The sequence below is a fragment of the Phacochoerus africanus genome, chromosome X (assembly GCF_016906955.1).
Source record: "Phacochoerus africanus isolate WHEZ1 chromosome X, ROS_Pafr_v1, whole genome shotgun sequence".
Taxonomy (NCBI): domain Eukaryota; kingdom Metazoa; phylum Chordata; class Mammalia; order Artiodactyla; family Suidae; genus Phacochoerus; species Phacochoerus africanus.
In genome coordinates this window covers 114,824,497-114,851,416 of record NC_062560.1, presented here as the reverse complement: position 1 = coordinate 114,851,416, position 26,920 = coordinate 114,824,497, and the positions used below count along the sequence as shown (strand labels likewise).

The 26,920-nt window shown below is 45.5% G+C and overlaps 2 protein-coding genes across 3 annotated transcripts; one reads left to right on the top strand and one right to left on the bottom strand.

Moving 5' to 3' along the window:
* Positions 1-315: 315 nt before the first annotated feature.
* LOC125118125 (translation initiation factor IF-2-like) lies at positions 316-7,446 on the bottom strand. Its single transcript, XM_047764263.1, has 3 exons — positions 7,369-7,446; positions 2,882-3,460; positions 316-1,210 (listed from the first exon to the last, which is right to left on the bottom strand). Exons 1-3 carry the CDS (start codon positions 7,444-7,446, stop codon positions 1,163-1,165), a joined length of 705 nt encoding a protein of 234 aa, XP_047620219.1. The 3' UTR covers positions 316-1,162.
* Positions 2,653-26,865, top strand: MOSPD1 (motile sperm domain containing 1). 2 transcript variants are annotated; one of them, XM_047764813.1, is made up of 6 exons: positions 2,653-2,783; positions 16,034-16,288; positions 16,400-16,475; positions 17,857-18,074; positions 22,979-23,140; positions 25,415-26,865. In XM_047764813.1, the coding sequence occupies exons 2-6, from the start codon at positions 16,135-16,137 to the stop codon at positions 25,444-25,446; spliced, it is 642 nt and encodes a 213-aa protein (XP_047620769.1). In that variant the 5' UTR covers positions 2,653-2,783; positions 16,034-16,134; the 3' UTR covers positions 25,447-26,865. The 2 variants fall into 2 exon arrangements, with proteins under 2 accessions (XP_047620769.1, XP_047620767.1); XM_047764811.1 differs by lacking the exon at positions 25,415-26,865 and adding an exon at positions 23,689-23,853.
* The last annotated feature ends 55 nt before the right edge of the window (positions 26,866-26,920 follow it).

Genomic DNA, 26,920 nt, shown 5'->3' with positions numbered 1-26,920 from the left:
AAACTCACAACTCTTATGTTGTGTCTTTCTTTAAGCCAACAGTTTCAGGTGATTCTTCAGGCAAATTGGGGAAACCATGATTTATTATTTTATTTTTTATTTTTTTGTCTTTTCTAGGGCCGCACCTGGGGCATGTGGAGGTTCCCAGGCTAGGGGTCAAATCATAGCTGTAGCCACCAGCCTACACCACAGCCACAGCAATGCCAGATCTGAGCCGCGTCTGCGACCTACACCACAGCTCACAGCAATGCTGGATCCTTAACCCACTGAGCGAGGCCAGGGATTGAACCTGCCACCTGGTGGTTCCTAGTTGGATTCGTTAACCACTGAGCCACGATGGGAACTCCGGAAACCATGATTTAAAGCATTATCCCCAGGACTTCACAATAAAGGTTTGGATTTCTAATGTGGCATCTCAAACACATGTACCTAAGTGGTAGCGTGCACAGGTTTTAAAACATGTAATAATAAAAGAGCTCTCACACTTGAAGTGCATGCTGTAGTTCTGTTATCACATATGCTATATATAGTATTACCACATTAGAACCTCCTAACAGCCTGTCACCTGGGTAGGGCAAGGATTCTTGTCCCCATTTCAGGGATAAGGAAACTGCCAGAGTGTGGCTGGTAATGTAATTAGGGAGAAAACAAATATGCGTTCAGTGATGCAAGAACAACCCAAAGCAAGATGCCTCCTTTCATAAAAGCAGTCCTGATAACATCGTTTCCAAGGTCTGAAGGGACATGGGTGGAGCCCAGGAATAGCCCGAAGCAAATAGGAGTCCGAAGCCTTCCCAAAGCAGGAGATACGTCTGCATTTGGAAACTCTGTTATCCTCGAGGGCACCATGAAATCTTTCTGCCCCAGACTGTCATTGAACTATACCAGCTACATTATCCACAACCACATGTTGTACCACAAACCAGTCTGACCTGCAAGGGAAGTGCAAGCTTTGGTCCTTTTGCAACGCTCTTCGGCCTAACCAGTTTGTGTTTGCAAGACGACACGTGGCCGGGCCACGATGGAGATGTCCTAGCGAAGGAAGGGTGGCGGTTGTATGAGGCTTTGCCGAGGATCCCTTCTGGGCCTGCTGAGGGCTTCACATGCAGTGAAGCTGAAGGATTCCGTTCGTTTCATCCAACTGTGTGATGTCTCCTCCGGATCACACATTCTGCTGCCAGCGATGCGTGGGCTTGGAGGAATTCTTAGTCTAGGCAGGAGAGAAAGGAAGACATATACACGACTCATGGTTACATAAGTCAAGAATTGCAGGAGTTCTCATTGTGGCGCCGCGGAAACGAATCTGACTAGGAACCATGAGGTTGCGGGTTCGATCCCTGCCCTCGACATCAGTGGGTTAAGGATCTGGCATTGCCATGAGCTGTGGTGTAGGTCGCAGGTGCAGCTTGGATCTGTCGTTGCTGTGGCTGTGGCGTAGGCTGGCTGGCAGCTGTAGCTCCGATTGGACCCCTAGCCTGGGAACCTCCACATGCTGCCGGTGTGGCCCTAAAAAGCAAAGAAAGAAAAAAAAAGAAGACTTGCAAAGCATGGAGTTCCCGTTGTGGCTCAGCCGTAACGAACCCAACTAGTATCCATGAGGACGTGGGTTTGATCCCTGGCCTTGCTCGTTGGGTTAAGGATCTGATGTTGCTGTGGCTGTGGTGTAGGCCGCAGCTACAGTTCTGATTCAACCCCTAGCCCAAGAACTTTCATATGCCAAGGGTGTGGCCCTAAATAGACGAGGGTTAAAAAAAAAAGAGAGAGAGAGAGAGAATTACAAAGCAAAATAAGTAACATCCTATGGTGGTAGAGCAGGAGTTAATTGTTCTCAGGGATGATTCTGGAAGGTTTACTGGAGGAAGTGACACTTCCACTGGGCCTTGAAGGATAAGTAGGTACTCCAAAGACAGAAGGGCATTATAAACTGAGGGAATCTATGAGCAAAAGCATCTGAAGTCTGGGCCCAAGAGAGATCTACTGGCAGCCTATTGCTTGGGTAGGACAACTACTTTGGGCATTATACTTCTGGGGAGGGCACCTGGCATCACTGTACCTTGTTCTCCTTTATGGACATTGTTAAGATCTAATTTTGAAAATTCTATCTTTAAGGATACGCCAAGGGGCCTATAAGCATTACTGACAATGAGGCTGGCTTTCAAGGGGGAATAACTTGTCACATATACATCTTAAATCTCTCTGGCTGCTGTCTGGGAAATGGTTTATACAAAGACAAGAGTGGAAGCAGAGAGCACGAGCAGGAGGCTACTGCAATAGTCCAAGCAAAAAGTCATAGGATCTAAACAGGGCCCGTAGCACTGAGGATGGCGTGGAGAAGAAGGTGGTTTAGAAGCCACGTCTCAGAGGTAGAATCAACTAGCCCCTGTCCTCACTGGATGTGTGTGTGTGGAGGGGGGGGGTGTAGGGCAATAAGACAAGAGAGGAGTAAAGGGTCACAGCGTAACAAGTGCGATGAGAGGTGGCCCTCTGTCAGAGCCCCTATTCTCCGCATGGGGCGGCAGGAAGCTAGGGGAGGGGTAGGTCAGACAGAGAGAAGGGAGAAACCGAGAGGCCAGGTGGCAGTAAGGAAGCCCCGCCCCCGACTCCGGCCCCGCCCCCGACTCCACCTCTTCCCACCCACCCCCCCAACCGCAGCTCATCCTCGAGGGCGGAGAGAGGTGGCATTTGAGTCCTCCGGTATCCCAGCAGGCAGTGCAGCCTAGAGATGCTGACAAAGGACCGGAGGAGCAGTCGCAGCTGCTTTCCGAGGAGCCGGTGTTGCCAAGGTGAGAGTCCCCCACCGTCCCGTCACCCACTTCCTCCGACTTCGGGAAGTCGTGGAAGTTACGTTGCCGCGAGACCCCGCGGAAAGAAGGAGCCTTACCCAGATCCCGAGCTCGGCTCTGCGACTGACGGCCGGGCTCCGCGGCGCCGGGCTGTGGGTGGGAGGTGGGGGGAAGGCAGATGGAGTCCTTTCTGCCCCCTCTCTCACTGGCAGTTGCCCCGCCGCCCGCCCGCGGATCCCCGCCCCAGGGTCTGGCCGGCCCATGTGGGTTTCGCTTTTGCCCGGGCGGAGGCAGCTGGCTCGGGATCCTCCCGGTTCCTGCCCGGCAGAGTTCGGTTGCCCCGGGGATGCGACTCCAGGGACAACTCTTCGGCGGATGTTTCGAGGAGGGCTGGGGGAGGGAGGTCGATTCCCTGTTCGAGGTGACACCGTCCTTGCCCTTCCTCCGGCCCAGCCGGTCCCCGCGGCGAGCAGTTGGAAGGAAATTGGCGAGGCTGGAGCGAGGCGTCCCGGGATGGCTGGAGGGCGATGAAAGTGGGGTGGACAGGCAGCGAGTGAGAGCAGACGCCTTCTGGAAATAATGGGGGGAGGGGGTGGCGGCGGAAGGGGTACGTGGCCTGTATCCTTTGCCTTCCCTGGACCTCCGCGCGGATCCTGATGGTTGCACCAGCTGCTCGGCTGTAAACAGGCTCACATGACCGGTTTCACATGGAGCCGGCCGGTGTGGGGACGAGGACTGGAAAGACTGGGCCCCAAGCAGGTGGAGCTGAAGCCCTAGGATGGACCGTTTGCTTCTCGCTCTTCAGCCTTGCAGCCCTTCATCTGTGCTCTGTGGTCTCCCCTCTGGGTAAAGTAACTGACATCTGTCCTCTCCAGACTGAAGTAGCATTTCTGCCCCAGTAGAATCGAAGAGCCCTCACTTCGGGGAGCAACAGGGCAAATGTTAAGTGAAAAAGGTCCCAGATTTTTTTCTTTTTTTTAACCTTCGAGGGAAGTAAGATGAGGACGGAAACCTGAAAGATGGAGTCCTTTGGATCTTGCCTAAAAAAGCAGTCCCGTACTTGCGGAATGCATTGCATTCTTCATGTGGATTCCAGGCCGAAGGGGGCAAATATCTACCTCTTCGGGCAGGGCACGCACGGGATTTCACGTATTCTTGATGATGCAAGCCTTCTCCACTTGTTTCCTCTAAGTGCTGGGAAATCGCTACCTCTAAAATATCGCATACAGGATGGTGGATAGGGAGTGGGGACACCACCTTTGAGATTCTACATGTATTTGGTAGAATAAAGCAGTGGGAAATTTGGAAAACAGGAAATGGATCCAGATGTGCCTTTCAAGTTGTTCTCATCCACATCTCCAAACAGGATTCGATATTAAACTAGTTTCTGAAGCATTTCTAGAGCCCTCAAAATGAGAGGTTTACTCAGATACCAGGATATTTGAAAATTTGGAGTGTTTCAAATCTATGAGGGGTAGTTGTATAGATGCCCTTTATATATAAAATACAATTAAATGTAGTGGACAGTATTCCGTACAGAGTTACCAGGTTATAGGCCAAGACAGAAAATAGAACAAAGAGCTTATAAAGTACTGTGTGTTTCTCCCTTTAAATTGTTCATGCACCTTTCCTTCCCCAATTTGGTATTAAATTTTTTTTCTCATGGACCTTTTACATTTCACTTCAGTTTCTGAAAAACAGAAAATGATTAAATGGTAGGAGTTCTCTTGTGGCACAGCGGGTTAAGGATCTGGCACTATCACTGCAGTGGCTTGGGTCGCTGTGGCACAGGTTCGATCCCTGGCCTGGGAACTTCCACATGCAGTGTGGCAAAAGAAAAAAGAAAAACTTCAAGAAAAGCTTCCCAAGCCTCTAATAGCCCAATAAAGTAATTTTCTATTCTTCTGTTTTTAAAAAGATTAAGATGGAAAATAGAAAATTTTTAATCTTGTGTAAAACTTGGATTATTAGTGTTGCTCTGAATCTTGTTTTATTCTGGAGAGAATCTGGAGAGAATCTTACCCTACAATAAAAAGATTAAATAGGGAGTTCCCGTCGTGGCGCAGTGGTTAACGAATCCGACTAGGAACCATGAGGTTGCGGGTTCGGTCCCTGCCCTTGCTCAGTGGGTTAACGATCCGGCGTTGCCGTGAGCTGTGGTGTAGGTTGCAGACGCAGCTCGGATCCCGCGTTGCTGTGGCTCTGGCGTAGGCCGGTGGCTACAGCTCCGATTCAACCCCTAGCCTGGGAACCTCCATATGCCGCGGGAGCGGCCCAAGAAATAGCAAAAAGACCAAAAAAAAAAAAAAAAGATTAAATAGTTGGGAGTTCCCAAGCCCTGGCTGCAGTGAAGCAATCCAACTGGGAACCATGAGGCTGCAGGTTCAATCCTTGGCCTCCCTCAGTGGGTTAAGGATTCGCGTTGCTGTGGCTGTGGTGTAGGCCCGCAGCTGTAGCTGTGACTCAACCCCTAGCCTGGGAACCTCCATATGCCACAGGTGTGGCCCTAAAAAGACAAAAAAGACCAAAAAAAAAAAGATTGAATAATTTACTCTTGGAGTTCTCGTTGTGGCTCCGTGGTTAAAGAATCCGACTAGGAACCATGAGGTTATGGGTTCGATCCCTGGCCTTGCTCAGGGGGTTGAGGATCCAGCGTTGCGAGCTGTGGTGTAGGTCGCAGAAGTGGCTTGGATCTGGCGTTGCTGTGGCTGTGGTGTAGGCTAGCAGCTACAGCTCCTATTAGACCCCTAGCCTGGGAACCTCCATATGTTTCGGGTGCGGCCCTAGAAAAAGACAAAAAGACCAAAAAAATGTTACTCTTTGAGGCCCTCCCTTTCCTTATCTGTAATACCAAAGTTTTGTTTTAATCTCTGGAGCCCCTTATAGCTTTCAAATTTCATAAAATGGTGCAATTTTTGATTGGGAACTACTCTTAGAATTAGCTGGTCAAATAAACCACGATATTGGTGTCAACTAAAAGAACACGCAGTAAGCAACGCGAAGTCCCCAGAGCCCCAACGGAACGAGGAGTTGCCTTCCGCAGCCTTCTCCTCAGGGAAATCAATCATGTAGGTCAACACGTACCTGTCTCCCTCCCTCTCAGGACGCTCAGGATTGCCTCAGCTGAATGCTGTCTCCAGAACTGGAAATAACAGTTCCACCTGACTTTCTTGAGCTCCTGGGCACAGTGCAAAGTCTAATTCTTTCCCTCATTCCGGCTTCTTCCTGAATTAAATGGGCTGTGTGACCAGAGATGAAGTTAGAATCAAAAGAAAGTTCTAGCAAGGTCTCACCTTGGCAGTACCTTGATTAGATCACCCGAACCAACGTCTGGTTTTCAGTTTTTCAGGGTTCAAAATGAACGTTTGCCAGTCCCTCCAGAAATGATCAGACTCAGGAATGGATTCATACTAACAAAACTCACAAACAGTTTCTATGTTAACATGCATATGTCAATTTATTCACTCAAGTCGGACGCAGAACTGCCAGGCAGACCAGAAGACTCGTGTACAAGCCAGGGTACCCTTCGCTCTCGACGCTGTGGGGTTCACAGAGACATTTCTCTTGACCTCCCCTTTTTCTAGGGCCTGTGGGCCACTTCCTTCTTAAAACTCTTAGTGGTTGATACATCCGACAAACTAACAGCTTGCTTTTTCTTTTCTTTCCTTTTTGTTTTTTTTTTTTTTTTTTCCTTAGGGCTGTACCTGAGGCATATGGAGGTTCCCAGGCTAGGGGTCAAATTGGAGCTGTAGCTGCCGGCCTACACCACAACAATGCCAGATTCAAGCCACATCTGCGACCTAAACACCACAGCTCACGACAACGCTGGATCCGTAGCCCCCTGAGCGAGGCCAGGGATCGAACCTGCAACCTCATGGATCCTAGTCGGATTCGTTTCTGCTGCGCCACAAACGGAATTCCTAACAGCTTGCTTGTAAATAACAACCATTTCAGTCATAGCTTTGTATGGATATAGCTCGGTCACTAGATTTAATGTGGGCCACCTGCAAAGCATCTCTAAACTCTCTCCTCTGCATTCCTACTGCCTTAGTGTAGGCCCTCGTCTCTCCACCCCACATTCGCTCAATATTTCTTTTTTACTGCAACTACTCTGGAGTCAGGCACTGTGCTTGACTGGCCCGCGGCAACTAGTTTCCTACCTCAGATCTGATCCAGTCAGTTCCTGCCGAAGACCCTTCAGAGGGTCCCCCTCCGCTGCCAGCAGTGGTTCTCAGAGCCAAGTGTACAGCAGAAACATTTGGAGGGCTTATCAAAACACAGGGAGGAGTTCCTGTCGTGGCACAGGGGAAACCAATCCGACTAGGAACCATGAGGTTGCGGGTTCCGTCCCTGGCCTTGCTCAGTGGGTTCAGGATCCGGTGCTGCCGTGAGCTGTGGTGTAGGTTGAGGTCGCAGCTCAGATCCCGCATTGCTGTGGCTCTGGGGTAGGCCGGCAGCTACAGTTCTTTTCCACTCCTAGCCTAGGAACTTCCATATGGCACGGGTGCGGCCCTAAAAGACAAAAACCCACAGGGGGCTAGACCCCAACCTCAGAATTTCTGATATAGTAGGTCTAGGGCGGGACCCAAGAATCTGCATTTCTAGCAAGTTCCCAGGTGCAGCAGCAGTAGCTGCTGCTGCTGCTGCTGGTCCGGTACCACATTTTGCGAGATAACTGGCGCATCCAGAATCAAGTGTAAAGCCCTCCAACTTGGCTCACCGGACTTTTGGCACCTGCCTCCAGCTTACCTCCCCAGCCTTCCCTCTTGTCGCTCCCCACACACGCTATTTTTTCACCACAGGCAGCGCCCAAGCTCCTTTCATCACAGGCAATGCCTCCGCACATACTCTTCCTTGTAACTCAACTCCCTCTGCCTCCACCCCTACTGCAAAGCCCTGCGGAAGGCAGACCGTCCCTTTCTTTATGCTCCCGGAGCATTTTGTATCTTGTCAGCATTTTAACACTTGTCACATATGCCAATTACCATATACATCCATTGTTCCTGCTAGACTGCGGTTTTTGGAGGGCTTGAGACCATGTTTTCATGTTTTTTCCATTTCCCTTAGCACAGCGCCTGCTGTACACTTAGCCCTCGGTGACTGTTTGTTGAAGTAATTTGTGACTTCTGAGAGTGCTCTGGGTAGCATCGTATGTATTTCATATAATGAATGCATGTGGACGTTGCTTTGAGAAGTACACACACATCTTGAAATACCTGAAGACATATTGGCATATTGTAAAACGAGGCTTGGAAATAACTAGTTGGAAGGAAATGTTTTGTTTATTTTTTATTTTTATTCATTTTTGGCTGCCCCACCACATGGAGTTCTGGGACCAGAGATGAGATCCAAGCTGCAGTTGCGACCTAAGCCGCAGGTGCAGCAACGCTGGGTCCTTAACCCACTGTGCCAGGCTGAGGATCGAACCCGAGTCCCAGCGCTCCCAAGACGCCACCATTCCTGTTGCCTCACTGTGGGAGCTCCTTAAGGGAAATGTTTTTATTTTAATTTTTTAAAAAAATTTTTTGCTCTTTAGGGCCGCACCCAAGGCACCTGGAGGTTCCCAGGCTAGGGGTGGCATCAGAGCTGCAGCTGCCGGCCTACACCACAGCCACACCAATGAGGGATCCAAGCCTCGTCTATGACCTACCCCACAGCTCACGGCAACGCCAGATCCTTAACCCACTGATCGAGGCCAGGGATCGAACCCACAACCTCGTGGTTCCTAGTCAATTTGTTTCTACTGCACCACGACGGGAACTCCCAGGAAATGTTTTTAAACATCACTGGAAGGCGTCCTTGTTTCTTTTAAGTCTCAAAACATACACTACTCAACTTCTACATCTTAAATCTGTAATAGCCCATCACTCCATAACATTTCTAGCAGTCAATCCATTAGTGAGACGTGAAATTATACCATTAAACTAGAAAGTGTATAAAAATAGAATGGCCGAATATCGAGGGGTGAACCATTTACAAATTTTAAAAAAAGTGAACATTATAATGTCGCTGGTGAAAGAGTTAATTTTAGAGACATACCAACCATTAAAAATCCCAGTGGACGATACTAGAATGAGGAGAGAGGGTTTAATAGCAGCGAGAGTAAAGCAAAAGGACGTAGGAGTCGTAACTGTGTCGTGCCCAGCGGGCCATTGGCAAAGACTGCATCAAGCGTGCAGGAGAGAGATAGGCCCTGTGCCCAGATAAAGGGGAGCTGGCCTGAAGGTGGGGCTGGGAACCCTGAGCAGTAGACACAGGAGCCGGGGCCAGGGAGTGAGTAGCTCCTGCACTATAGCCAAGCAGAGGGGTCAGTCGTTTCTGGGGACATCTGTACCTGGAATCAGCCTTAACTGTTTCAAGCTTGGAACCCCTTTGGTCCAGGAATCCCCAAGGTTCACTTATTTCATCTGATTTTTCTCGTAGCCTCTTCTCCCCCGCCTCCAAGAGTCGGGGGGTGGGGCGTGGAGGGGCAAATGACTGCTTTGAAAGTGGTTCCTGTGCTCTTTAAGGCTCCAGGTTTTAAATCTATGGGGATAAAAGATTTTGAAAGTCCCCTGTTTATCTCAGAGTCTTATCTTTTCCTTCCTGTGATCCATCCACAGGGAGAAAGACAGAGAAAAATGATCACACTTTGGGGTATGGGTCTCCCTGGACCAATGCTGGAAAGTCTGCGAGGATTTCAGTGTGTTGAGGGGTTTTTTTGTTTTGTTTTTTGTTTGTTTTTTTTTGTTTTGTTTGTGTGTGTGTGTGTGTGGGAGAGTATTTATTTTGCAAACCGGTCACAAGGTGGTGTGCACACCTAAGGTTTTCTTTCCAGTTTCATTCCCGGTTGCATTTCTGTGCTTCGGGTACAGAGGAAAAGGATGAGGCCGTTTCCTGCACCGCCAGCTCCCAGCTGTACTGTCTCCCTGTAAGGTCCGGGGTATGTCAGGGCCTCAGGTTTCCAAACTCAGCTGGCCCTGGCCCGGTTGGGTGTGGAGGAGGCAGCCGGGATGACGCGGGGATGATGAGGAGCGGGAGGGAGGAGGGCAGAGGCAGCTGGAAGTGCTGATTCCCTGGGCCCCTACCCCAGCCCATGGCAGACAGCCGCCCTAGATGTACTACTGTCCCTCCAGTCGGGCCGCTGGCCCGGCTTTAGTGAAGGGGGATGGTCAGCTCTGGGGAGAGGCATGGTCCCTGATGGAGGAGTCACTTATTAGTGCGTACCTGTGGGTTGACTGCTGAGGTCCGTATCTGCGAAGTGCTTAGCCCCGAGTCTTCAGATGCAGAGAACGAAACGAAAACAAATAAGCAAAACTCGACAGAAAAGCAATAGGGTGTTATTGTTAAATCTGGGGAGTCCCAATTGGTCCACACAAAACAAATGTCCAAATATTCACTCCAGGGAGCTCCCGTTGTGGCTCAGTGGTTAACGAACCCGACTAGCATCCATGAGGACGCGGGTTTGATCCCTGGCCTTGCGCAGTGGGTTAAGGATCCGGCGTTGCCGTGAGCTGTGGTATAGGCCGTAGATGCGGCTCAGATCCCGTGTGGCTGTGGTGTAGGCCAGCGGCTACCACTCTGATTTGATCCCTAGCCTGGGAACCTCCATATGCCGTGGGTGTGGCCCTAAAAAGAGAAAAGACAAAAAGAAAAAATTCACTCCATCCAGTAAGTACATTAAAAAAAATAATAATGGAATGGTGAGATCCATGGAGATCAGGGTGGTAGAAGAGGCCCACGAAGAAGGGACATTTGAACTGGGCTTTGAAGAATGTGTCAAATTGTGGTGTGCAGCGAGCAAGAATAAAATAATAAACCTGGGTCACTACCGCCCCAGCTATGCGTTCATAATCAGGAATAGTGTGTGCAACTTAGTAAATGAAATTGTCTCTCAGGGTTTTTTCTTTTTTCTTTCTTTCTTTTTTTTTTTTTTTTTTGGTCTTTTTGTCTTCCTAGGGCCGCTCCTGTGGCATATGGAGGCTCCCAGGCTAGGGGTCTAATCAGAGCTGCAGCCACCGGCCTACATCACAGCCACAGCAATGCCGGATCCTTAACCCACTGAGCGAGGCCATGGATCGAACCTGCAACCTCAGAGTTCCTAGTCGGATTTGTTAACCACTGCGCCATGACGGGAACTCCCTCAGGGTTTTTTTCTTGATAAAACTGAAAGGGAAACCCAGGTATCAGGATTGAATTTTGAATCATCCTTTGAGAAACTCTTCTGGAAAGAGCAGGGGAATTTTCTAGAGATGAGTGCAGGCGTGGGCATCAGCATCAGGGAGGCAGGACTTTTGAACTGAGACAGAGATGGTTTCTGTAGAGTTTTTGCCACCAGTACCACCCTGTGCACCCTTGGTGAGGACCCTTAACCATCCTGGGCCCACTTTCCTCATTGGTGAAATGAGAAGGGTTAGCTGACATCCTTTGACTGTGTGTGCTCGACTTTGGGAAAGCAACGTTCTTAACTGATCTGCAGGGAGGTTGGTTGGACCAGCTTAGTGTGTAACCTCTCCACAGAATCCGTGCGCTCTGTCATTTTGCACAATTGACTGGGGTGAAGAGAAAGCGTTAGTCTCAGGAAAACCATCGATGAAAGGCAGGTGTCATGCTCTCGTGTTTGTTGGCAAGAGTCTGTACTACTGCACTGGTGGCCTGGTGCTAACATCCTCCCTAATCTTCCCCTAGTTGGAGTTTCAGTGGTAATTTATGTCTTAGCCAAGATAAGTGAGAAAGGGGAACAGAGATCCGAAAAAGAAGTAACAAACTGCTAAAGAGTGAGTGATTCGATGCTTTTAACATGGTGATCAGAGGACAGGCAGCCTATTCCTGATTCACGGCACCGTAGCTTGGAAAGAGAAAGCTTCAGAAGTCAAAGAATAAGAATTTCCACTAAGCCATTATTTAAAACTTCATAAAAATTCACCTCTCACCCGTGCCCACTAACTCACTGAGGTTAGAAGTGGGAGTTTAATACTTGTTCTGTGGGTTTAATTTGGACTCCCCAGCCAGATTTATAAACCATCTCATACTCCCTAAGGACATAGTCTTACATTTCCCTAAGCTTGCAAGTTGCCTTAAATAAATCTCGGTTTTTCTCATTTTGCTGAGTTTCTTTTGCATGTAAAATTTTCTTTTTTTCTTTTTTCTTTTTTGTCTTTTTGCTATTTTCTTTGGGCCGCTCCCGCGGCATATGGAGGTTCCCAGGCTAGGGGTCCAATCGGAACTGTAGCCACTGGCCTACGCCAGGGCCACAGCAACACGGGATCCGAGCCTCGTCTGCAACCTACACCACAGCTCACGGCAACGCCGGATCGTTAACCCACTGAGCAAGGGCAGGGACCGAACCCGCAACCTCATGGTTCCTAGTCGGATTCGTTAACCACTGCGCCACGACAGGAACTCCTAAAATTTTAAATAATTAAAATCATTCCATTTAACACACAGTTTGTTTTTGGTATTGTTAAAAGATCATAAATTGGAAAATGCAATTAACAGATTTTTTCACACATTGTTTCTAAATTCCTTCTTAGGTTTCAAAACTGGCACCTTTTCTAAATTAGGCTCTAGTAAGGTTGTTGTTTGATTCAACTTTTCTCCTGAATGCTGCTGCATTTGAAGATCGGTCCATATCCACATCACACAAAGGGCTTCCTCTTTCTTCTTGACAGGTAGCAGGTATCCCAGTGAATGGCTGTATCTGACTTTATGTAACGAATCCCCTATTAATGGCCGGTGCGGCTGTTTCCAGTCTTTTGCTTTTGACAATAGCAACAACGAGCTCTTACTGCGTGCCAGGCTTTATTCTGTGTGCTTCCCATGAATTATTTTACTTACTCCTCAGTGTTGCAAAAAATTAAAACCCTTTTCACATACATGATTTCACACAAGAGTTTTATTTATGGCCGATAAGTTCCTCGAAGTAGAATTTCTAGGTCTCAGGCTTTAATTGTGCATTTAATTTTGGCAGATATGGTAGATGTGCCAATTGGTGTTTATGTCCCTGCCAGCAATGTAAGAACATGCCTGATTGCTCCCACCGTGTGCTGTCAGACTTGTTGATTTTTGCTAATCCAACAGGAAAAAAGCCTGTATTTCAGTTTAGCTTTAGTTTGTATTTCTCTTGTGAGGTTACGCATCCTTTTGTAAGTTTAAAGACAGTCTGTCTGTCCTTTTCTATAAAATATTATAGGGTTTGCTCAGTTTTTTAACGATTTGAAAATATTTTTTCGACTTTACTTATAAAGTTGTTTTTTTTTTTTTCTGCCATGCAGAACTTTAAAAGTTTTCATGTAGTTGAATTTTTTATGATTTTTCAGCTTCTGGTTGTTAGAAAGCCTAAGATTATAAGAAGGAAAGATTTCCCATGGTTTCTAGTGCTTTTATGGTTTTAATTTTTTATACATTTAAAGCTTTGAGCCATTTGGAATTTACCATAATGAAATTTTGGAATTTTATAAGGAGGAATGAGAGATAAATTCAACTTTTTTTCCCTAGATGGATACCTGGTTTTATCAACATTTATTGGTTGAACTCTCTTCCACAAATTTTTAATCTCTCTTGTCTCTTGCTAATTTATTTATTTGTCTTTGTAGGGCCGCACCTGCGGCATATGGAGAGTCCCAGGCCAGGGGTCCAATTGGAGCTACAGCCACAGCAATGCCAGATCCCAGTTGTGTCTGCGACCTACACCACAGCTCATGGCAACGTCGGATCCTTAACCTACTGAGCGAGGCCAGGGATCAAACCCGCACCCTCATGGTTCCTAGTCAGATTCGTTTCTGCTGTGGCACAACGGGAAGTCTGTCTCTTGCTAATTTAATAACCACAATGAATCCTTAGAACATCGCCTTGCCTAGAACAGGTGCTAAAAGCTTTATATATATCCAATACATACAGTATATGTTACTACAAAGTTTGTAATCTGTTATGAGTTAAACAAATGTAAAAGCGTATTGCTAATAAAACTGCCGATAGGCGCTTTCCGCTTAGTCAAAAACAAGAACCGAAGAAACGGACCAGCCCAACAATGCCATGAGCTTCATGCCTGCTCTAAAGCATATGAAGAAAAAGTGGAATCTGAGAGTTCCTGTTGTAGCTCAGCAGGTGAAGGACTGGACATGGTCTTTGTGACCATGGGGGTTCGATCCCTGGCCTCTCTCAGTGGGGCTGTGGCGTAGGCCTCAGCTGTGGCTTGGATTCGACCCCTAGCCTGGGAACTTCCGTATGCCACAGGTGCAGCCCTGAAAAAACAGAAAAAAAAGAAAGAAAGTAGAATCCGGGGCTGCTTTAGCCATATTCTCCCTACCTTCACATTCCTGGGTCTTTACTTAATGCTGGTCACTAGGTCTGAGCGCCTTCCCTCCTCCCCCCAACACCAAAGCACCCCATTTCTTTCAGGACGACCCCAAATGTTATCTCCTGGCCTCTCATCCAGGTAGAATTATTTATGCAGTCTTCTTTTTTTTTTTTTTTTTGTCTTTTTGCCATTTCTTGGGCTGCTCTTGTGGCATATAGAGGTTCCCAGGCTAGGGGTCCAATCGGAGCTGTAGCCGCTGGCCTACACCACAACCACAGCAATGCGGGATCCGAGCCACGTCTGCGACCTACACCACAGCTCACGGCAACGCCTGATCCTTAACCCACTGAGCAAGGGCAGGGACTGAACCCGCAACCTCATGGTTCCTAGTCGGACTCGTTAACCACTGCGCCACGACGGGAACTCCCTATGCAGTCTTCTAACTGCCTAGCATTGGTGTACAGCAGTACGCGCTGTAATGATAATAAAGGCAGCATAAATATTTCTTTTGTCCTCTCAACTAGACTTGAGTTTCTTGAGGGCGGGGCCTTGTGCCTTATTCATTTTTCTATCTCTGTGCAGCTCTTGACACAACTGGCCTATCACAGGTGTTCAGCCGAGAGAAAAGAATAAACATTTGCATATATGATTATACAGTGTCTATTTGATAAAAGTTGCAAAGGCCTCAGTCAGAATCCGAGCCCCGATAGCGGGTGACACCCAACAGTTTAATCATTTGTTATATTTCTCTTTGCATGAGAACCCGAGGGCAAAGTATTAAGTGGTTTGTGGCCTATTTTCAGGGTGAAAATCAGACATTTTCTGTGATTGTACGTTGTAGCTTTCACATTTTATTTTAAAAAGCCACCCTTGGGGTGCTCGCTAAATAAGTAGTAGGTAGTTGATCAAAACTGGATTAGGAATATAGAAACCTTCTCAGACAGTCAGACTTCTACCAGCTACAACTTTCTGGAACATATTCAGAAACCCCAGAAGGAATCCAAAAAGGTCTCTAAAGTTGGAAGAAAATAGCTCTTGTGAAGCCTGTGTACTTGACGTAGGAGGGGAGGCATGGTGCCACTTGCATGCCAAAGCCTGCTTACTGACTTAGGATTTTCATAGAAAACTCTAAGGACTGCTTAAGAAGTTTGAATATTTGGCTTCTTTTCAAGACATTTTTGCTTGTCTTGGGTTTCAGTAGGGAAAAAAAAAAAGGTAAAAAGAACTTTTCCACCCAAACTGCCAGAAGGTGCTACCTAAAGCATTGTCGAAATGAGTGTAGAAAAAAAAAAAAAGTCTCATGTTTTTCCCCTGTAAATCATGGAAGCTTACTTTGTTTGACATTTTTTCGTCTTTAAGAATTCTCATTGGCTCACATACAATCAGCTGTGGCAAAACTGAATTTATTCTTTTGTAAAAATCTGGGTTTTTTTTTTTTTTTCTTCTGTTCTTGGTCACACCCACAGCATATGGAAGTCCCCTGGCCAGGGATCAAATGGAGCCACATCTCTGACCTACATCGCAGCTGCAGCAGTGCTGGATCCTTAACCCCCTGTGCCAGGCTGAGATCGAACTGGCAACGCCCTGGAGACCAGCCAGATCATTAACCCACTGCACCACAGTGGGGACTCCAAAATCTGAGGTTTTAAAAGAGTCATAGCCCTTTGATCCCACCTCTTTGAGGGTGATTAATTTTAAATAGAAAGACTTGTTTATTCCCATCTTCAAGTTCTTATGTAATTTATCATAGGTTGGTATCCAAATGCGAAAGGAGCGTGTGTAAGTTTCTCTGCAGAGTTTGGTAAAAGCTGTATAGGTAAGCCAAGAGGAAACGTCAACAGGCAGGTTCAAATGATTTGGGGACTCTCTTGAAGCACGCTTCACAGGCTCGTTATAGCTAACTCGTGAAAACAGGATCACTCAGCTTGCTTTCCTCTCTTCTCTTTCCTCCTTTTTTTCCTTCTCTTTCCAGATTGCCAAAATGCTTTGGAGTTTTTAACTGTTTTTGAGAAAAGCCCCAAATCGATTTGAGACTGTAACAACAGAAGCTACAGCAAGAGGGATTCAGTGCCAATGCATCAACAAAAAAGACAGCCAGAGTTAGTGGAAGGAAATCTTCCTGTTTTCGTGTTTCCCACGGAGCTAATATTTTATGCAGATGACCAGTCAACACATAAACAAGTGTTGACTCTGTATAATCCTTATGAGTTTGCCTTGAAGTTCAAAGGTGAGTCTCCTAGGTCTATTTTATGGATTTTAACTACCCCCTACTAATTTTTTACTTGTAGAAACTAATTTTTTAAAAACCACTAATGGCCATTGTGACTTTTTCTTTCAGTTTTGTGTACTACTCCAAATAAGTATGTTGTCGTTGATGCTGCAGGTGCAGTAAAGCCTCAGTGTTGTGTGGATATGTAAGTCAAAAATCACTTCCTGGTAACATGTTTTACGTGTGTTAATATTTATGTGTTTAACTTGCAAAGGCTCTTTTCTTGAAGCCGCTCTCACGGAAGGCATTCATTATATTTTGAATTTGTGTGGAACGTTTAAGTCCATCCACATCCTTTTAAAGACATTTCTGAGACGTTCGAGACAGGTCGGCCCAATAATAATTCATGACGTTGGAGCTGATGTGTTTGTTAATATTTCCACAAACATTTCCTCATTTTGATGGAGGTGAAGGTCTAACTTATCCCTTTAAATGTCTCTGGCTGTAACAGCGAAGTGAGCCTTCTTTGGATCATTTTGCTGTTATTGTGACATTTGCGAAACTAATACTACGGTGCTTTCAGAACACTGGTAATAGAGATTCATCTGAGATGATTCAGCTCTTAAGCCTGAAAGTTCATCTGTACGAACAGGAAGCCAGTGTGTAACTACTCATCTGCAAAAGGTTATCTGCGCTCTTCCAGATAATTTCATCCTGGAGAGTCAGATAAATGATTGTTTGTTCAAGCTGTTCGTATGCCGCGTTCACTTTAGAACTAGTGCTGACCAGCTGGATGCAGTGACCAAAGCTCAACTTAAGCTACCACGTAAAGTGTATTTGTTTAGATCTTCTTTTCTTCGGCACACAATCTCACCGCCTCGGCGCCATGAAATGATGGATCTTTGCACACGAGGTTTTGCACATTCCTTTTGATTTTCACCCGGTACACAGTAAGCAAGGACTCTTCCAAAGCAGTGCGGTCCCTTGCCAGATACATGTGTTACCGCTGACCTAAATGTTTTGTGTCCTCCATTAAGAATGAAGTAAAATAAATGACTTTCAGAAACATTAAGGTGCTTTCTGGTCTTTTCAGAGAAATGCAAAAACGGATTCTTAGCCTTCCGTTGCCTTGGTCTTACTGGGTTGCTTACTTATTCGATTGCTTGTTTTTGCTTTTGGCCCGGACTTCCATTTGAAGGCTAGGGTGAGGTTTGTTACTTGAACAAGAATTAAGTGGCAGTAGGAATTGACGCGATTGTTGTGGGGAAGGAACGACTTCATCTATCCTATTTAGTGAACACGGGGCTGCACACAGATATCCAGGAAAAAATGTCATTGGTAAAAGGAATTTTCTTTGCTTATCATCCTTTTACTTCAGACTCTTATTCATCAGCCATTTCAGAATTACCTATTTCTTTTGGAGTTACACTGTGATTTTTTTTAAAAAAAGCATCATTAGCAAATTTCTGTATTTGAGTATCTGGTTATAGTCAGTTAATATGTGTGAAATCTCTTGCTGAATTCTGCTTGACGGGCCTCTGGGAACCTAACCAGCATTTGTTATTTTTTGTTTTTAACGTTTTCAGTGTGATTCGTCACAGAGACGTTCGATCCTGTCACTATGGTGTGATAGACAAATTCCGTCTCCAAGTGTCTGAGCAGAGCCAGAGGAAGGCGCTAGGAAGGAAGGAGGTTGTGGCTACTCTCCTCCCGTCGGCAAAAGAACAACAAAAGGAAGAAGAGGAAAAAAGAATAAAGGAACATTTAACTGAGAGTTTATTTTTTGAGCAGTCGTTTCAACCAGGTAGTTTGGGTTGCTTTTCAAGCCCTTTCGAGCGAGGTCTTCCTTTAAAATAATTTCTCGGAGTTGCCACTGAGGCTCAGTGAGTTAAGAGCCCGACTCGTATCCATGAGGATTCGGGTTCGATCCCTGGCCTCGCTCAGTGGGTCAAGGATCCGGCACTGCGGTGAGCTGTGGTGTGGGTCGCAGATGCGGCTCGGATCCTGCATTGCTGTGGCTCTGGCGTAGGCCGGAGACTACAGCTCCGATTCGACCCCTAGCCTGGGAACCTCCGTATGCCGCGGGAGCGGCCCTAGAAAAAAGGACTACAGTAAAATAACTTCTTACTTTAAAATAATCAGGGAGCAAAGAATCATTACTGGAACCATGATCTGCCCCTTGTAAAGCTAGCTCCGACTACTTCCCAAGTGAATGTAGCGATCAGGTACCTCGAATTGAACCAGAGGCCTGGAGCTGGCCTTTCAGAGGAGAGAAGCCCTCCCACTGGACCGGCGGTAAGGAGCCGGGGCGCTAAGGGGCCTGCCGGCCGTTGTCGTTCTAGCCTTTTCAGTCCCTAAAGCCTGAGAGTGCAGGCGCTGTGCTTCGTAACGCGGCACGATCTGGCAACTCTCTACCTTTGTTCCTGTGACTTTCCTATATCCTTTCTCATTTAATGAATTCCAAGAAGGAGAGCCACTGTGTTTGGCAGTAGGCCAAGCTCGGTGCACTGTTCATATTATTTTGAAAAAAAATCTCATTAAAGTAGAAGTTAATTAAACTAAGTAGATTATAATAGCCCCTGCGGGCTATTAATTGAATCCCTCTCCATTCCTCATTTCCTTCCAGCTTAGACATTCAGGAGTGTTATGATATATTCTTCCAACGTTGACACTAGCCTCATCGGCAGCTCTTCGGACGTCATTCCCCTCCCCTCCCTCTTCACGTCTCATTATCTCCCTCCAGCCCTAGTATAAGGGGAGGAAGATAAAATTTTCCATGGAAAAAGCATGGAAACTTCTTGATGGTGCTGTACAAATGAGATCGCAGCTGTCCCCGAAATTGCAGCATTACACAGGAGGGATTAAAACCACCCAGAGACCGCTCTCCGTTTGTTCATCTTGGAATGTTTATTTCGACAAGACAGAGAGTAATGCCTCTTTGATGTACTGTAGCCAAGGGTCTTCTCAGTCCAAGCAGGGAGTGCCCAGATTTTCTGGTGACACCAAGCCTAGGAACTAGGTAGTAGGGAGTAGATTGTTTTCTTCTCAGCAACTATTATTAACTGACAGGACTAGTTTTTCATGTTTTGAAGCTGAAAGAGAATCTCTGTCAAATGTCACTTCACTGTGCAGTCATTATGGTGAAGTTGACTTGTAAATAGGTATGAAATGCAGGATTCCTCTTTGAAAAAATGCCTCCCGTAGAACAAGAAAGGCCATTTTGAGTACTGGGATTTTGGTGTTAATTTTGTAATTTAAAATAAAGGGGTCACTGTAGATCATTTTTTGTATTTAAAAGACTGATTTAATGGTCAAGGATAATAAGGGTTTAAAGTTTAGTGTTTTACTTATCTTTTCTATTATTTCCAAATGTATTAGAATTCAGTTAAAATCATCCTAAAAGGCTAATTACAAGTGTATATTAATTGGGCATCTTATTTTATAATGAACCTTTGTTTCTGAAGTGTATTAGAGACTTCTTCTCATTGTAAAGTTGGAGTGGGTAGATGAATAATGACAGGTGATAGTGGCCTAGCACATGGTTGCCTCTTTTCTGCTTTTCTCTTTTGGCTGGCCCTCCGTACGTGGAGTTTATGGGCCAAGGAGCAGATCTGAGCTGCAGTTGCAACCTACGCCACTGCTGTGGCAACATTGGATCCTTTAACCCACTGTCCCGGGCTGGGGATCAAACCTGCGTGCCAGGGCTCCAGAGACACCCCTGATCCTGTTGCACCACAGCGGGAACTCCACGGTGGTCTCTGTTTTGAAAACCAAAACCAAAACCCCTCTCCAAGGCATCCTTGTCCCGAAGCTGAAGAAGGCAGGCACTGAGTAGTTACACAGGGAACATGTCCATGGACTTGGCTAGGAAGGCTGGACTTCTCACTTGGCAGGGGCTGTGGGATTGGCTTTCTTTGTCTTACAAGGTTTCCAAGGCTCCTGCTACTTTCTAGAGCAGCGGCGATACCACAGGAGTCCGCCACCGCCACCGTCTCTGCCAGCAAGTCCCATTTCTGAGTAGTTACCCTAATGCTTCTAATACGGCAGGAAATTAATATGGCAGGAAAGGAATAGAGCATAATAGTGACTGATTTAGTCTCTGCTGGTTTAACTTCTGTTTATTAAGTTAATAGCAAATTATATGTGTTTTGCAGTATGTAGAATTCTAAGGTTTTTCAATAAGTTTCTCCAAACTACAATGTTGAAACAAACTGAGATTATCTAAGGAGGTTTTGAAATGTCATTATCTTTGCATGTCTTTAACTTTAGGAAGTATTTATTAGACATGTTACAGGCACAGCAGTGTTGCAGGGTTCTCTCTGTGAGTGTAGCTAGAAAACGGAGGCTGTCTCATGAAAGATTGGATTTTTAAAATGAAGTGGGGAGTTCCTGCTGTGTGGTTCAGCGGGTTAAGAACCCTACATAGTCTCTGTGAGGATGTGGGTTTGATCCCTGGGTCTCGCTCAGTGGGTTAAGGATCCCGCGTTGCTGTGGCTGTGGTGTAGGCCGGCAGCTGTAGCTCTGATTCGACCCCTGGCCTGGGAACCTCCATATGCCGCGGGTGCAGCCCTAAAAAGCAAAATCAAACCAAACCAAACCAAACCAAACCAATCGTGTGTGTGTATGTGTGTGTTGTGTGTGTGTATGTGTGTGTTGTGTGTGTGTATATATATGTACACGTATATGTATATACATGTGTGTATATATACATTCATTTTCGGAAGTTGAAGAGAAACTTCCAAAGCATACTTTCACAAAATACTAAAGCCAAGGTCATTAAAAAAGTCTTTTTAAAAGATTCAGCTGAATTCTAGTTTGTCTTAATTACATCACTAATGAACTACTGTGTCTATGCCAGGTTTGAGCCGGTGCCCTCTGGCTTAAGAAAATTATGTTATTATTGTTTGCAATAATAAAGACTGAAAATGACCTAAAAGTCTATCAATTGGGATTGATTAAATTATGACTATTCATAAGATGGCATGTCAGGCAGACATTTACCAAGACTTCACAGACTGGTAGATAGTTAAATACTGACGGAGAAAGAGGTTCCAACATATTTCCAGGTTGAGAGGCAAAAAGTTAGAGAGCAGCATGTGTAATATGGTCTCATTTATGTAAAAGTTATTTATGTTGATATGGGCACTGGTAAAATCTAAAAGGATCTCTACCAAGCTGTGTAGAGTGTCATCTCTAGGAGGAACCTTTATGTTTTCTGGGTCTCTCAAATGTTTACAACCCTGTAGTATCAGAAAAACTTTCCACTTTGAAAAATGTCAAGCATTTATGTGAATGTTCTTGGAATTTCTCTAAACAGTAAAAATTCCTTCAAATTACCTTTACTGTGCTTTCGCATCAAACAGCGCCTGTGTCGTTGAGTATTTTCCTTGAAAACTTACCTTTGCAACAAATGTAAATATAAAGTATTACGTTCTTTTAGCAAAAGACAGACTCGTTTTTAGGTATTTATGCTACTCTTTCATCTCAGGCGTAATCACTGTAAGATCTGAATTTGTTTCCACCTATCTGGCATGGGTGAGCTGCAGTTAAACTTCACACACACAACAGCTAAGGTATCAGGAATTGAGAAAAGCCACGTTTAATGATCAAATGTACAGCATTATTTCGTTAGTAAAACACAAAGACTGTTGCTGTTGGCTATTCCTCTTCATGAAAGGAAGGGTCATGGGAAAAGCCATATTGACAGAAAATGCTGTTGGGTTTCCTGAAACCGTGAGGAGGAGTGTGGTAGGTGTACAGCTGGAACTGCAGAAGAGCAGGCCTGGTAACAGGTGTTTTTACAATTTTATTTTATGGTGGCACGAACACGAGATGTACTCTTTGAACAAAATTTTAAGTGTACAATATAGCATCTCTAACTACGGGCGCAGTGCTGTACAGCAGGCTCCACAACTTCCCTTGCATGATAGAGATTTTATGCCCATTGATCAGCAACCCAGCCCCTGGCAGCCCCCGTTCTGCTCTCGGGTTCTATGGGTTTGGCTATTTCAGATTCCTCGTATAAATGCACCCATGTAGTATTTGTCCTCTGGGCCTGGTTTCTTTCATTTAGCGTAATATTTACCAGATCTTGCTTCTGCTGCTTGCCTCTTTCTGCGCTATAAATGGGGGTGGAGTGGAGGGGCCAGAATTGTCATAGGCAGCTTTAATAACATTAAAGTAGTGCCTTTTTGCCGCCTTAAAAAAACGGTGGCAGGATGCTGCAGTTATTAGGAACGAACCTGTCTTGAGACACAGCGAAGGTTCTTCCAGAAGGCAGTGGTGCGCCATTGCAGTGGGCTCCAAGATGGAGTACACGCAGGCAATGTGGGGTACAGGGGGAACCTGCCAGAAGTTCAATTTCTGTCTCCTTTTAGCCACTCTCTTAAAATTCTCTTTATGTATTTTATATTAAACATAATAGTACAGTACCTCTGTCTGTCATTCAGACACACACACTTTCTACAGACTCCGGCTCACTCCCTACCCCCCAGCGCCCTTTCCACATTCGGGCCTGTAATGACTCAGCCGAGTAATGGGCTTCTGGTAAGGCCAGCAGCTAAGGCCCCGTGGAATAGGAATGATGGGAAAGAGTCAGAGAAATTAGACAAAACCAGAGTCCCGGGGAGGGGTGGCCGGTCACTGGGAATGAACTTTTGTCTTCAGGTGGTTTTAGAGGCCAGCTCAGAGAGTTTTGTCTTTTTGCAGAAAACAGAACTGTCTCCTCAGGACCCAGTTTACTGACCGTCTTCCTGGGAGTGGTGTGTATTGCAGCTCTGATGCTTCCTACGCTGGGAGACGTGGAATCGCTGGTGCCTCTCTACCTCCACTTAAGTGTGAATCAGAAATTAGTGGCTGCTTATATCTTAGGTGAGTGTTTTAAAGAGGCATTTGGGGCATATGTGTAGGCAATTTTTTTTTCTTGAAAAGAACAATACATTGTTCCTTTATTTTTTTTCCCCTTTATTCCATTATTTCTTCCAAAAAATCTACTCTGGACTACATGCGTCCTAAGTACTTCCCATATGCATTTGTAAAGCCGTGAAGGTGTGGAAGCGCTAACATGAAACCTCAGTAGGCCCAGGACCCCTAACATGAATCAAGGCCCCAGATCTTCAAGTGCCTGGCCCGGGAGTCTGTTGATTACCATGACTTTTCTTAAAAATTAAGAACAAATTTTTAATATAATTTGGAAAGGTTACTTTCCATTTACACTTATTACCAAGTGTTGGCTCTCTTCCCCGTGTTGCGCCTCTGAGCCTGTCTCAGACCCAGTGGTTTGTGCCTCCCACTCCCCCACCTCTGTACCCCCCCCCCCCACCTCTCTGTTGGCAGTTTCTGTGGCCTGGAGGTGTTAGCGGTGGTCTTATGTGTGTATGAGGTGATGGTGGTGGCTTGATTTTTCTTTTTCTTTTTAGAAAAACAGATCAGAGATTGTTTCAAAACCATGTTGAGGTAAAGAACAGTTTAATTTTTGGCTCACATTTGGTTCTTTTCAGCTTATTGATCTAGTACCCAATACTCCACTTATTCAGTTATTTTCCTTTTGCTGATTTGCAGGGGTGTCTAGGAGTTCCCTGGTGGCCTAGTGGTGGAGGATTTTTGTCTTTTTAGGGCTGCACCCACAGCATATGGAAGTTCCTAGGTTAGGGGTCGAATCAGAGCTGTAGCTGCTGGCCTACGCCACAGCAACTCGGGATCCTTAACCCACTGAGCGAAGCCAGGGATTGATCCTGCGTCCTCATGGAGGCTAGCTGGATTCGCTTCTGCTGAGCCACAATGGGAACTCCTGTGGCTTGGGTTTGATCCCTGGGCCCAGAAACCTTTGTATCCTGCGGGTGCAGCCAAAAACAACAACAGCACGTGTATAAGACAGAAAATACATATACCCCCTTTTACAGCCTTTCTGCTTCGAGGACTTGATCTTAGGCAACCACGTGGACGAAGCGTGTGCAGTGCTAAAGATGGACAATGTGGCCTTGTTTAATATTGTGACGCTCTCTTTAAACCATTTCTGTGCTTCCTGTTGAATCCCTCTTTCAGTCATCCTGGCCTGAACTCTTAGAGTTAACTAGTTCAGCCGAACAAACATTTATTCAGTAGCCAGCATGTGTCCAGGGTTAGGGTGCTGGCGATGAATGACTCCCAGAGTCTCCTCTCATCTCTTCCTGAGATGCCAACTCTTTTTGGTATTTTCTCTTAGAATTCCTTGGTGTGCTCGCTTTTCAAAAAATGATCAAATTTGTCTTCTGAATTGTCTCCCTGCCTCCTGTCTGTGTCCCTTCTCTTCCTATTCCTCCCCCGCATGCCCAGAGCATGCATCACATCGCTCTCAGGCTGATTTCCATTCTGTGTTGGCTTTGCCACCACGGCTCCCTACGTGCACACCTCCAGGGAGTCCCCCTAATCTGCAGAATGAAGGAAAACTCCATAGTCTGGCATTTAAGACTCTGCACACTCTCGAGTCCTGACTTAATCTCAACTAGCTGATTAGAGCCCCGGAGATCATTGATCCCCCGAAAAGCTCATCTGGGGCCACTCCTTGACCCGAAATGCCCGCCCGTCTCCTTGCTCTCCATCTTTCCTGTCCATGGTTTAGGCTTATTTCAGCTTTCCCTTTTGAGGCATCTTCTCTGTGCGATGTGATTCTTTTCCTTCTTTTATATTTAAATTTTTTTTTATGCTGTTATGTATGGAGTCTCTTCAAAAGAGACGAGCCAAGCGGGAATACTGTGCTTCCATCTCTCTGTGGTCCTTAAGGCCCTGGGATACAGATGGGCTCGCCTTGTTTCTGTTGCTGGAGTTGGCTGGCTTTACTGACCCTATAAAATGCCATGTCTGCTATTATTACAGCTGCTGTGACTGGATCAAGTGGGAGGTATAGCTGACGGTTAAAAAGTGAGCTGTGGCCAGACATGAGTGATTTAATTAAATCTATTCAATGACCGCCTATTGCTATAAATTGGCTTTCTTCTGTATAGTACCAACTAAATTCAAGTTGATGGCGTTCTTGGTGGAGCACCTGTGTTATTTATTTTGTCCTGTATTTTATTTGCTCATTAAGGTCCAAACAATTATTTATCGAATGGAAGAGGTGGTGAAATGCATGTCTTTATAAGTGCTCTCCAACTTTTTTCCTTTCAGGTCTTATCACAATGGCTATACTTAGAACATGAGCAAGGAATTCAGTTGACTTCTGAAGTAAATTTATCTTGAAAATATGAATGTGGACTGCCTTTTATCTCTATTTCACCCCCTTGCCATGCTACAAACTATTGAATGATTTACAATCATTGCAAATGTATAATATATATTTTAAATTACTCTATAATTTTATTCCAAGGACTTCAGGCACATTATGTTACAGACAGCAAGGATGCTTCTGAGTGACACTTAGGAAATTATTTGAAGAAATTCTTTTTATATTTAAGCCTATCCTGCAAAAGACTTTAATTAAGACACTTGTTATCTTCTCATCTTTTTTCTAATTCACTCTGATTGTTGAGGTCATGTGTCCTTCAAAGTTAAAGGCCTAAAAGAGCAAACTGACCAGCCTGAAAATAAAATGACATTTATTTCCTAGCTGCGAACATCAATGTTACTATGTAAATTATACCTTGTCCTCTATCATTATAAGCAGTTGCCATGGTGTTTCTAAAATAAGAGTTTTACAGTTAATGTGTAGAGGGTGAAAAAAGAGGCATCAAGTCCTGAGGGATCATGCTTACCTTAGGGTCTCACAGAAGACAGGCTGTATTTAATTCATCTGGTGAACTACAGAAGAGCTTGTGGTCCAGCCACCAAGAAGCAGGGTGACCATTTTGTTTGGTCTAAGAATCCGAAAGGAAGGTAGGCATTTGGTTCGTTAGTGGGTACACCCTGCCTTTCCCTCTGGATAACGCTTTATGTTGATAGGAGGAAAAATCACCTTAACTTTGCTCCTCGGCCCTTTGCCTGCCTGGAAGCTACTCGTCCAAATTGGGACTCCCGATGCCTGGTGATTTATGTGGAGGTGATTTTTCACCTTTAAACTCTAAGCCAAGTTCAAAAGAAAAAACCTTGCTATCTGTGTCTATTTTATATCAGTCACGGAGACATTTTTTAAGTTTGTATTTATGATGAAAATAACTTTACCAAAAAAAGGTCCCTGAAGCACAACTACGTCCGTTTCTTTATAGCCTCTTCTGATCTCTAACATATATATGCAGTTTTACCTGTTATTGTTATAGTAACTGATCTTTTGACTTGGGATTTTTATCTTGAGAGCACAATGCATCGAGTCTCTTGGAAATCATCGTCCAGATCTTCTTGCAGGATGCGCTCACGCACGGCTACCGCAGCAGCCTCCAGGAACACACACGAACACAGACGTGTATGCCTGAGGCTGGTTTTTGCAGGAAACAGCAATTTACTTCTCATCTAAAAGCTTTTATGTATAGTCTTTCATAGAAAATCCTCATTGTGTAACCATTGGGGGCATAGAAATCATCAAATGGATCATGTCTGTACATTGTGTGATGACTGAAAAGCACATAAATGTCAGCCTATTTTGAACTTTGTAAAAAACAAAAAACAAAAAACACCTCGAGTTTGAATGCTATCCTTGTTTCTCTGTCCATCTCAGGTCCCGTGTGTGTGCGTGCACGTGTG